The 12,608-nt window shown below is 41.7% G+C and overlaps 1 protein-coding gene across 1 annotated transcript in view; it reads left to right on the forward strand.

Moving 5' to 3' along the window:
• Positions 1-12,608, forward strand: part of RTKN2 (rhotekin 2) — a 746,431-nt gene that overhangs the window by 505,244 nt on the left and 228,579 nt on the right. The window contains exon 9 of the mRNA XM_044055605.1: positions 6,093-6,224. Coding sequence (XP_043911540.1) covers positions 6,093-6,224 — 132 coding nt within the window. The remainder of the gene's footprint in view (positions 1-6,092; positions 6,225-12,608) is intronic.

Genomic DNA, 12,608 nt, shown 5'->3' on the forward strand with positions numbered 1-12,608 from the left:
CCAATCCTGCACAATCAACTGCAGACCCTGAACCTGGCAGCATGGCTAATCATGTAATTATACAAATGACACCTCTCAGTAAAGCTGTGATGGATGTCATTTTGGAAGCCAGAAGGCCTAGTACTAGAAAATCTTATGCTGACAAACGGAAGAGATTCTGTGCTTGGAATCGAGCACAAGGAACTGATATTCCTCCGATATTACAATACTTAACTGAGATGCTTGACAAAGGTTTATCTTTCTCATCAATCAAGATCCATGCCGCTGCCATTTCGGCTTATTACATTACAGAGCCACTAATCTTTTCTCATCCTTTACTAAAGCAGTATCTTAGAGGAGCCAAAAATTTAAGGCCTCCTAGAAGATCACCATTACCTGCATGGGGCCTCAGTTATGTGTTGGAAAAGCTCACATTGCCTCCATTTGAACCAGCTGCTACCGCTGATATAAAGTTCTTATCATGGAAGACAGCTCCTCTACTAGCAATTACTTCAGCAAGAAGAGATTCAGAGCTACAGGCCCTCATGGCTGTAGAGCCTTTTATCATATTTTTACCCAGACAGGGTGTCTCTGAGAACAAATCCTACTTTTATGCCTAAGGTGGTTTCCAGTGTGGCTCTCGACTAATTCATCTGCCAACTTTTTATCCAAATCTGCAGAACAAAGGGGAGAGAATTCTGCATTCCTTGGACATACACACACAGCTAAGATTCTACTTGAGCAGGACAAAAGCTCTAAGAAAAACTGAGCAATTACTAGTGTCATATGCTGCAGGATCAGAAGGAAAGGCTATTTCAAAGCAGACAATTTCAAAGTGGATAAGCCACTGCATCCGTTTCTGCTACTTACACCATGGTAAACCTGTGCACAAGGGTATTAGGTCTCATTCCACCAGAGCTGCAGCTACTTCAGCAGCCTTTCTTAGAGGAGTACCAACCAAAGACATTCTAGAGGCTGCTTCTTTGAGTTCTGTTCACACTTTTACAAAGCATTACCAAGTCCAGGGCAGGCTTTGCCACTGCAGTGCTGCAGGGCCTTATAAGCCGCAACTAATGCTATTTAGCTCCAGCCTCCCAACCATAGCTTTGGGATTCTACCCAAATGTAATGACTGCAACAGTGAAACACGAACATAGTACAGTTGTGTACACTTACCATAAATGTAGATGTTCAAGTGTATTCACTGTTGCAGTCCAGGTTACCCTCCCGCCATCCCCCTGTCATTCTACAGTTTATTTTTCCTTCTCTATCTCCTACAACCTATGTGGTGTATTTGCTTGTAGATGAAGGTAAAGTTTATATTGATGCATGTATGTATATATATATATATATATATATATATATATATATATATATATATATATATATATATATATATATATATATAATATTGCTACCTTTTTGGGGGCAAGAAAAACTAAAGAAAATGGCATCGGCTGCATGCTTTATACCCCTGACGACCTGATGTCATGGAAGAGAAGACAGCAACCAACGCAGGACCCAAGTCTTTGGAATTCAGGCCGACTGAGGGCAACCTGCCAGCAGATTACTCAAATGTAATGACTGCAACAGTGAATACACTCGAACATCTATATTTATGGTAAGTGTACACAACTGTGCTCTCTGGGACTTATTAAAGATTCTTCTTAGTGCCAAAGACGACAAGGGACTTGAGACCCATCCTGGATCTCAGCAAATTAAACCAGTTTGTGCAATATTCAAGTTTCTGGATGGTCACGATTCAGTCCATTCTGGTAGTTCTGTGAAAGTATGATTGCATGTGCTCAATGTATCTTCAAGATGCATACTATCACATCAAAATGAACACGTGGTCCAGAAGATGTGTGCTTCCGGCTGGAAGCCAGTCATTACCAGTTCAGAGCACTGCCCTTTGGTTTTATCACAGCCCCTAGGGTGTTCAGTGTTCATCAGATGCATGGTGGTGGTGGTGGTAGCAACTCACTTGAGACTGCTGGGATTCTGAGTGTTTCCATACCTAGACAACTAGGTCCTAACCAGCCCAACCAGGCATCTGCTCCTGCAGGCAAGGGACTACTTGCTCCAGTTGTGCTTCCATCTCTGCATTACTGTCAGTTACAGCAAATTACAACTCACACCTATGCAAAGTCTGGAGTTCATAGGTGCTCGTCTGGACACAGTCAGTCTGATAACCTTTCTTCCTTTTGCTGGAATCCAGACACTCTGATCCCTGGTCAGGAGTAATGCGACATTCTTTTCTTCCAGCATGACTGATTTTACAAGCCTTGGGAACCATGGCACCTGCTATCACCGATGTTCCGCCAGCCAGGTTTCACAGGTGAATTTTTCAGTGGACACTCAGTCCATTGGTCCATTCTTCAGCATCCTTTAATCTCACCCCTCCGTCAAGATCACACAAGCATACAAAAGGTATCTTCTTCGGTAGAGTCATTCAAACCAACTCTCCGAAGACTGTCCATTTGTTCTTCCCTGTCCATGGCCATGGTGACCATGGACTCCTCCCAACTGGGGTGGTGGGTACTACTTGGGAAGGACAGTCAAAGCTACATGGCACCCCAAAGGGGTCAAGACACACCCAGTTTTCTGGAAATGAAAGCAGTTCTCCTGGCATTGCAGGCCTTTCAAGACATTCTTCCCTCTGGGACAATTGCTGTTCAGATGGACAATATGCCAGTGCTCTATCAGAAACTGGGATGAGCAAAGTCTTATCTGCTTTGTCAAAAAGCAATGAGTGTGGGACAGTGGGCAATCTCTTCCTGTCCCTTTCTAATAGTAATGGACATTCCAGGGAAAGACACCAGAATTGCAGACAGAATAAATGGGTAATTTCTAATGCCTCATGAGTGATCTCTCAATGCCAAAGTAGTGGTGAGGATTTTCTGTCGATGGGGTTGACCATGCTGCAACCTATTAGCATTTGTTCTCAACAGCAAGTGCAACAGGTTCTTTGCCCTGATCCCTCCAATGGTGGAGTCACCAAGAGATGCTCTAGTCCATGATTCACCCCTTCGGTCTTCTTTATGCTTACCTACGGATATCTCTCATTCCCAGATTTCTAGACTTTCTCTTTCACTTCACAGTGATGACAAATCCAGACTTAACATGCCACAAACTGGACCGCATGGTTTCTTTAATTCTACTGACTGCAAGAAAGCCCAGGCTCTCCTTCCTGGTCCGTCCTATTTTGTTAGTATATCAAAAAGCTTTATTCGAAAAATTTAAAAAAAGTAAATGGAAGAAATTTGTATTCTGGGCTCTTAACAGGGGTCTGGAGCACCTTTCTGCCCCTATACCAGCTTTACTTGATTTTTTTTTTCGTTTCAATTTTCATTGAAGGGGCTAGCTTTTCTGCTATTAAGTTCCAGTTGGCTGCCATTTCACATTTCTATCTGGATGAAAATAATTCTACCTTAGATTCTTCTAAATTGTGTAAAGCCTTTCTTAAAAGGGGCTTTTTGCTTAGACCGCCACTAAATGGTCTTTACCCCTCCTTGGGATTTAACTATTGTGCTTCAGGCCCTGACCCAAAATCTCTTTGAATCTTCAGCCAGGTCAGATCTAACATTTTTGTCTTGGAAAACCATTTTTCTAATTTCCATCACATGAGCTAGATGAGTGTCTGAACTCCATACTTTATCTTCCAAATTTCCGTAACTGTTTTTCCACAACGACAGGGTGTCTCTGCATACAAACCCTTCTTTTTTCCTAAGGTAGTTAATTTTAACTTGGTCGTTATCTCCTGGTTTTCTTTCCAGAATTTTTAAATAAGGGGAAAGAGTACATGCTCCACCTTTTAGATGTCCATAGACAATTGTGTTTTTATCTCCATAGAACCAGGGATTTCAGGAAGACTGACTAGTTTTGTCTCTCTCCCCTAACAAATTGGGCAAGCCATTTTTCAAAGTTACACTGGTCAAATGAGGCAAGCCATTTTTCAAAGTTACACTGGTCAAATGATTAACTGATTGTATCTCCTTTGTAGTACAAGAGGATTGTCCTTGCCTACGCCTCTTAGACCTCATTCCACGAGGTTTATACCATTCTCTTCAGCTTTTTAGTCAAAGGCTTCCATAGATGACATTTGTGCAGCTGAAACGTGGACTAATGTTCACATTTTTATTGGTCATTACAAACTGGATTTGGTTTCCAGGAAAAGTGCTGCCTTTGGCTCCCCAGTCCTCCGGAATATCTTTTCATGAGGGCCATCCAAGGTTCAACTAACTGCAAACTTTGTCCCATCAGTTGAGGAATGAATGAATAATCAGATAACATTATGTACTCACCATAATGTTCCATCTGTATTTTCCACTTTCTTTCTTCCTTGACTTCCCATGCACCTGCCCCCTTCCCTTTGCGTCAGGAAAGACCGAAGATTTTTTCTTGGGAACCTTTGTTCCTCCTTAAAGCTTCAGCACCTTTTCTTATTCTGTTCGTAATTTCTTTAAGATATTGTCCCTTTATTTCTAGTAGCAACAAACTCAAGTCTGAGGTATGTTAGGGTGGCAGGGCATTGTGGGTAAAGGAGGTGTTCGAGAGTTTTGGTGCATGCAGTCGAGTATATGTAGTTATGTATGGAAATTAATGATTTTGCTGCAATTTTATTTTCTTTGTTCTCTGAAGATATCAATAAACAGAAAATATCAGTGATCAATTTTTTTTTTTATTTTTCATGTACTGACTTTAATGACATTTCTTTCTTGATCATTTTTGTTTTCATGCAATCTGGTACATAAATGTAATTTCTTGCTTGACTGATCTTTTTCAAACATTAAATCATCTAAAAAATAACATATTGGGCCCTCTAGAATATGGTTGTGAGTTTTCTTTTGTGTATTTCACTGTTGTGGTAGATTTCCCTGCCATACCTGATTGCAGAAGTGTAATAAGGAAGATAAAAGATGGTTACTACAGGTGAACAAAAATCCTTTCCATTTGAGTTTAGCTAATTGCAAGAGCCAACATTTTACCTAACCTAAGGGCACTTGGTCTGCCACCTTCAGTTACATAATGCAATTGTCTTAACCGTGTGAATGTGCAATGTGCAGATTTGCCCCTCGGGGCACATATTGACATTTCTCCGATTAAAATTGTATCATTCTTATCTTTTTACAGCATCAACTAAGTTTAGTACCATGATTTGTTTATAAAATTAAAAAATAACATGAAAAAGAAGGTAATTGTCCACAGTACAATACATGGGAATTGTTTTACTGGCTATCCTGCTAAATATTTCTAATTTTTGATCTTTATTATATACGTTATTTAGAAATATATGTTATTTAGATGCGTGTATATCACTGAACAAAGAGCATTTGTGGTGGTGGAAGCTAGAGGATATTAGAGAAGGAGAATCCAGACTTTCAGCAATTAGCACATTTATAGCTTGAATATTAGTTTTCTTGTTTTGAAGTGGGTTATGCTTTTCAACAGAAATGTCTGCAAACTACAATGGGTATTTATTTTACTTGCCTTTTTTGTGTAATTATTGAATAAAACAAGTACTTACTAGCTCGCTCTGCCAGAAAACTCGGTCAGTATTGACTTAAACATTACTGCAGTCAATCGATCAATAAATAACCTAGTTTTGTATCAGCAACCCAACAGGAAAGGAAGTCCCTGACCCTTGTACGGGAATCTTCCTTTCATGGTGAGTTGGTAATACTGCACTAGCTTAATGGTTTGCACTGCACTGGATGCCTGTGTGTAAAATTTCACAGTTACAGTGGTTCCCTAGTTGAAAGGAAGACTAGGTACTCAACAGTCTAGACTCCTTTTTGGTGCAGTGGCAGTGACAGTTGCACAAAATGCAGGAGGTCCTGTGTTTAGCCCCCAGATGATGAATGTTTTCCTCCTGTTATTGTCAAAAAAAAAAGCTGGCACAATGGCCAAGAATCTGAAGCAATTAAATTATGGGCCAAAATAATGGCCACCATACGTGCTGGTCTATAGTTCATCACCCATTGCCATCTAAGTGCCCTTCTCCTTCTGTATTTAGTCTTTACTTGAGTTCAGTTGAAACTTGCATGTAGACTTGATGTATTTTTTGTCCAATACTTCTCATGTTAAGTAATTGCTTCACTCTTTACCTTACAGGAAATGGTTGGAGATTTGCTTACCTGGAGCACATTTTATTGTGTCCTGAGAGGTAGCAATCTTTTGTGTTACTATACTCCAGAAGAAATTGAAGCCAAGGTGGAACCAGCGTTTAAAATTCCAGTTAACAAGGTAGAGTAATAAAAAGTAGAAGGACATAATGACATTTCTTCAAGCCTCGCAGTAGTAAAACTGATTTCTATTGTAGCAGACAGCAGATTAGGTTTGGGTGGACATTATTCATGCCATCATTATGTATACATTGAATTCAGCACTGTTAGAGTAATATAGTGTTAAGTGCAGCTATGCCTACTCTGTAAGGAAAATTATGTAGAATATATACTGCAACAATAGATGCAATACTGAGAAGCCTGCTTGGTGAGTTTTTCACTGGAGTATCCTTCCATGCTATCTTTTCTCTCTAGTGCCCCTGCTCAGGAAGTGAGTAAGCTGTCAATTAAGTCATGCATTTCACTAGAGGAGAGTGCCTTGCACAACTGCTAGTTCCTTCTTGCCATTTCCACTTTTTTCCATTTTGTTCTTAAATCCCTGTTTGCATGCCAGTCAACCCTCTCACAACCAGCTGACCTATTAATTTCCAAGAATGAGAATCAGCCAAGAGGGGGCAATCATTTAGGAAGACATCAGAGGTTGTTTAAGGTATTTATTTTTTTCAGCAGCACGTTCCCACACACATTTGAGTATGCAAGGAGAGGGGGCATGCAATGAGCTGTCCATTGTATACATTTACTTCCAAAAAGGTCATTGCCAGCAAGCAGCCCTGACCATCAAACTCAGAGTGTGGGAGTTGGTTTTGTTTGACCGTTTCCCTGTACGTCCAAGCTCCCAAGAGGAAGGTAAGTGGGGACAGGTCCCTTCATTCCTTTTTCTTCTTGTTGACCTGTCTCTCCCCTGCCAGGGATGCTAATCAACCCTTCTCTCCTGGGTTGCAGTCAGGACTTCATCTGTATGCACTGCAGAGCCAAGCTGATATACTTATGCTCATTATGGAAGAGCTTGTGCAGTAGCTTAACAAATTTAGCATCAAAGTGCTCCTATAGCTGCTGGGCAACAAACCTATACTCCTGACACCATTGCCTTACTGCTTAGGAGACCATGACATCAAGCACCATCATAATTTTGTGAGATTCAGCCTAGCCACTGAGAAACACAGTAGGGCTCAACTTAATGGCTGCCTAATATCTCACAAGATAATGGAGTTTTGTAGTAGTCAGGGGTGAGACCAGTGGGAAGATCCCTCATACAACCACAGAGCAGTATGGAGTACTTTGAAAAAGTAAAGGATGTGCGAAACTAGTTACACATTCTTGGAAATAAATGTATTCTCAGTATGGTTTCATACTTGCTGAATGTCATGTGTAGCTCTTCAACTAGCAAGGGGTTAAGTTTGTACTTGTCCTTCCTTTTGACAGATGACATTGAGCCCTTGAAAGTTGCTGACGTAAAATCACCTTACATGTGCAAGTTTTGGGGTGCTAGAAGCCATACCCTTTGTTGAATGGATGAACTTAATTTGTGACCAGCATTCTGTCAAGGGGCAGTCCCTCTATTCCCCCAGAGTAATAGTCCGTATCTCTACTTGGTAACAAGTTTTGTCTCTCTAGGCTTCCCCCACGTCCAGTAAAACACACAGCTTTTATTTATTTATTTGTTATCAGGGTTTACAGGTGTGGGCATCAGTGTGAGACAACTGACATCTTATGGAGCTTGACCTCATTGATGCAGTCATGTACTCTTAGTGAATGTGGTGTAATACAAGTGACTGACCAAGAATAGGCCTTTCCAATCCCAGTGCTGCTTTTCAGCAGGCAATTTTTCAAGTGCTGGTACCCTGTAGCCTGACACCTGGCATGCAAATGTTACACAGTCTACCACACTTGCATTAGCTTTGTGATATCCCATCTTTATGGGAGCAGAAGTTGGGAGAGGTTTCCCTCAGACATTTTGCACCCAGAGGATCTGGCAGCACATATCTGGGAGATTTATAAGATCATTGAGCCATCTGCCACCTCCCACATGCATCCTACCCAGGTGGAGCCATCATTTACGAAAACGCTTAGGCTCAGGAAGTCCACCATATGTTTGCTTGCTTATGGCCCCCTTCTTTTCCACAGAATTGTTTGTGAGTTTCTGATATAGAAGAATGATGTATGGGTCACACAGCTATGGGGTTTGTTCTCAAATATACTGTTTGTTTGCAACCCGCAAGCACATGGATGCTAATACCTCAGTTCCTAAGAAGGCTGATACCATCATATCTCCCACAAGCCCTCAGCTGCTAGGAATGAAGTCTTTTCTGGGTATTGTAGACCCAACCTTTGCATGTCCATCATAAATCCCAGAGACCATATCACTTCTGCCCTGCTGCCTGATGCCCATTTCAGGGACTTATATTTGTTAAGAAAAGAGAGTTTTCCCGTCTGACTTAGAGCTTGCATCCTTCAGACGTTTGTCTCATCTACCCATATTTGTCAAAATTCCAGTCCCTCCCGATGGATTAGGCACTAGAAAACTTTTACCCACCATAATTTTGTGTTCAAACAGGAGATGGCCAACACCCTTGTTACTGTCCCCAAGGGTTTACCATGTGCCTTGGTTTTACTGATAGTTATCAAGCTGTGCCATGTGACTGTGCAGAATGGTGTAGCTTAGGCTTTTCTGCCTCAACTGTTTTCATATTAGCTAGAACTAATAAGAGGTGAAAATTTTCTTATACAAGATAAAAAGGTTTTAAACTGAACAAATAAAATGCTGTTTTGTTTCACTTGTACAGTTAAAAAAATGTTGCATTTAAGCATAATTGCTGTACCACAAGTAAGATGTATTAATACTGATTTGCTTCATCTTGAGATTGCTGTAGGTACATCCTACACAGCAGTCTTCAGGCAGCTGTCTCGTATAGCACTGCAAGAGCAGAGCTTGAGTTTGGCACATTCAACACTCTAGACTTGGATGAATTAAAAAGAAATTCAGGAAGGATATCCTGGATGCCCATTCCATGAGGAAGTTTCCTTTAGTTAATTGCCCCACCATCTGATAAGGGACCTCCAGATGAATAAAAAGCAGGTCCTCCCTACTGTAGAGTTGTGTGACCCCATTCCTTATCCAACTGTAGTCCTGCATTACAGATGGGGAAAAGTAGGACTGGGCTAAGTCTGTCTTCAGAGATGGACAGTTGCATTGATTATATGAAACTTGCATTGAAGTTGCACAGCCTCAGTAACTGCTGTGTTAAACCTTTACTACTGCTCATTTTCAGAGAATTGTCCCCAAATTACTGATTGTTTTTTTTTATTTTACTGTTTTACATTTAAGAAAAGTCTCTCCAGAATGGTTTGACACTTTCATGAAAAGTTCAGATAATATTGCTGACACCACTTATCTGTTTAACACTGCTAGATTAAGCTCCTGTTCTGTAATATAAAAAAGCAGCAGCATCTTGAATTTTAATAAACAAATAAATTGTACCAGAAAATATGGAAAATCAAATATCACTTGTATAAAAAGTAACAACTGTCTTTAATCCTGAAAGTCACATCATTATATAGTCATGCTGGTGGTAGCTTTTTTTGTTCTGAAGAGAAATTATATTTGTTGTTAAGCAACTCTTGCAACTATTGCAGTTTGTCAATTTCAGAATATCATTCTGGTCTTTGATGCTAATTTCAAATATTTATCTAGTGTATCAAGTTATTCATAAGTTTTCAGAAGTTATTCATAAGTTTTCAGAAAGAAAATCCTGAATGGTCAGCATTACACCTTTTTTTTTTTTTTTTTTTGCTTGATCTAAGAGTATCAAGGCATAGCAGAATTTCAAATGTGTACATGCCTGCAAAAAAGGAAGATGATACTTTTATGTAACATTCAGAAATTACATAAATATCACTTGTTCCAAGCAAATTTATTCCTTTTAGTCTTTATTTCATAAGAATAGTCTAATGATATGATTTGGGTACATACTGACAATGTAGGCTTGGAATGTGCATGTTTATTGTGAACCATATGGCAAAAAGAGCATTTACATGGTTGTATAACAGTGGTGATTGTTAGCAATAAAGGACCATATTTCTGTAACCTTTTAAGGTATTTTAGCAAATTTCTTAGAACAATATGCCCTGATCCTAATATACAGCATGTTTTAGCTGATTATTCCATGTATAAAGGCACACATACAACACTGCCTTCATGCTATTCAGGGAAATCAAAGTTCCATTCAATGAATGTCTCCGTTTAAGAGAAATTTACAAGAGTCATGCTCCATCTGCCATGGCTTTAACCACAAGGCATTGATGGAGTGTAAAAACAAACTTATTTTAAAGGGTCTGATTAAGACCCCTTTTTCCTGAGGCTGTATCGCCTGAATCTTGAAAATCTGAAAAGTCTGAAAAACTGGACAAACCAAAAAAGCAAGCTTCTTCGGAGCAGACATCCTTTTCGGAGCCGATGCAGAAAGCTCCCAAACTGTCTGCTCCAAGAGAAATATCAGAGCCGATAACTCAGGTCGGATCCAAGGCATCTTTGGAGCAGCAAGCACCCTTGGCCCCGAGGATGACTTCACCCACTGAATTCAGATATAGGAGCTGATCACCTTCCCTGGAACCAGTTCACTCTTGGCTCCCATCACACTTTCAAGCCAGATCCAGGTCACCTACCCTCTCTACTCGGTCCACCAGAGGTCTGTCTGATGAAGATGTGAATAGGGTTGTGGAGAGACAATTAAAGACATCGGCTTTAGCCAAATTATTGTTTGATCCGTGCCCAAAGGCAAAGGATCAGACGCAGCCTTCCCCCTTGGTGCTTGCTCCTCCTCTGATCTCTTCCTTGGTTTCAGAGCCAGTAGATTCCAATATATCCAGCTTGTCTGTATCGGGTCTGGGACTCTTGGCTTCCTCTGATCCAGTATCTGCCCTGAGTCTTTTCACCCAGTCAGAGCAGGAGAACTCTGGGAGCCGAGACACTCTGGTCAGGTCTGCGGGGCCAGTTTGGATCTCGCCAGATCAGACCCTGCCTCTGAGGTCCTTGGTGTGAGTGAGTTTGGCTCCTACCTCCGCTTTGGAGCTTCTGTCTTCTGCTCTGGGGGGGCCCATCGCCTCCAACAGCTCGTTTGTTGGATCCGGGGAGTTCTTCGGAGCGGAAGCGGACTGCCTTTGGAAATTGAGGGTTCTGACTACCTCTCAATCTGAGAGACAATCTCCCTCTGATCTTCCTCCCAGCTCTAAGTGTTTTTGTCTTCTTACCTACCCTCTCCACAGGTCCGCTGAGACCCTAGGCCTCAGGATGTCCAGTAGGGGAACTCCCCCCGCTTCTGAAACCTCCCCAGAATATTCCACTATGGAGGTCCTTTGGAAGAGGACATGCAAGAGGAAACATCTTGACTCCCCAGAGTGGTCTGTCACATCTGATACTGACCTTTATGCAGCAGAAGGGTCCCCACGGTCACCTCATTTGGAGATCTCCTAGAAATCTTAAAGCAGAGAGGTGACTGTCAGTCCACCTCCCCTTTGGTGGAGGAGTCTATTTACCTGAAGGCTTTTGGGTCTTGCCCTTCAACCTCTTGGGTGACCCCTCCTTCCGAAGCACTTGTTGAGTTAATCTCTCGGAAGGCAACACCATAGACCCTACTTCTAGGAGGCCAAATAAGTATATTACAGTCCCTAAGGACAGGATCCTCTTAAAAGGTGTAGCAGTTGACGCTACCAGCTCTTCTATCCATCCTCTGCATAAGGATTCCAGGACCATGGATAGGTATTTGAAGCGAGTGTTTTTGTCAGCGACCTTTGCCTTGCAGTCACTGAACTATCTTACCCACTTCACTAGATTGCAGAGGGACCTGCTAAAGGAACTAGTAGACTCCCTCCAAGGGAGCTGTAGCTGATGCGGTGTCAGATAAAGTCAATGGGCAGCTCACTACCCTAAATTCATTTGTGAACTTGTCCTTGAGGCTTATATCATATACAGCAGATGGAACGAGTAGGGCAGCGGGTTCAGGCATCTCTCTCAGGAGGCAGCCCTGGAAGCACCTTTGTGATTTCATGGAGCCCTTAGTCCTCCTTCATTAATGCCCCCTTTTACTTCTCCTCTCTTTTTGGGCCCAGGTGTGAACAGGAAGATAAGACCTTATCTGCATTGGAGTACGTTTTTCCACACCTTCTAGGTCAAAGAGGTAGTGGGAAGATGTGGTTCAGAAAATCTATGGTCTTTCCAAGACACACAAGGGTAAAAATTCCCCTAGAGGTAGAGAGGGGGAACAATAATGGAAGACACCGCCCTTGCGGTAGGGGAGGCCTGCAAATTCAGGGTTCCAGAGAATCATTCTTTGGTAGACCCTTCCATCGCTTCTGAAGGAGTGCCCGATTGTTCGCCTCGGGAAGCAGTCGGGTGTCGATTGCATCTGCACCACAAAACCTGGCAAAAGATAAACGGGTGCAGGACATAATATTCAGAGGATATATCATTCCCTTCTCCTTCCCCCCTCCCATAAGCAAGTTATCCAGA

This window comes from Protopterus annectens, chromosome 14.part0 (genome assembly GCF_019279795.1).
Source record: "Protopterus annectens isolate FY-2018-M chromosome 14.part0, PAN1.0, whole genome shotgun sequence".
Classification (NCBI taxonomy): domain Eukaryota; kingdom Metazoa; phylum Chordata; order Ceratodontiformes; family Protopteridae; genus Protopterus; species Protopterus annectens.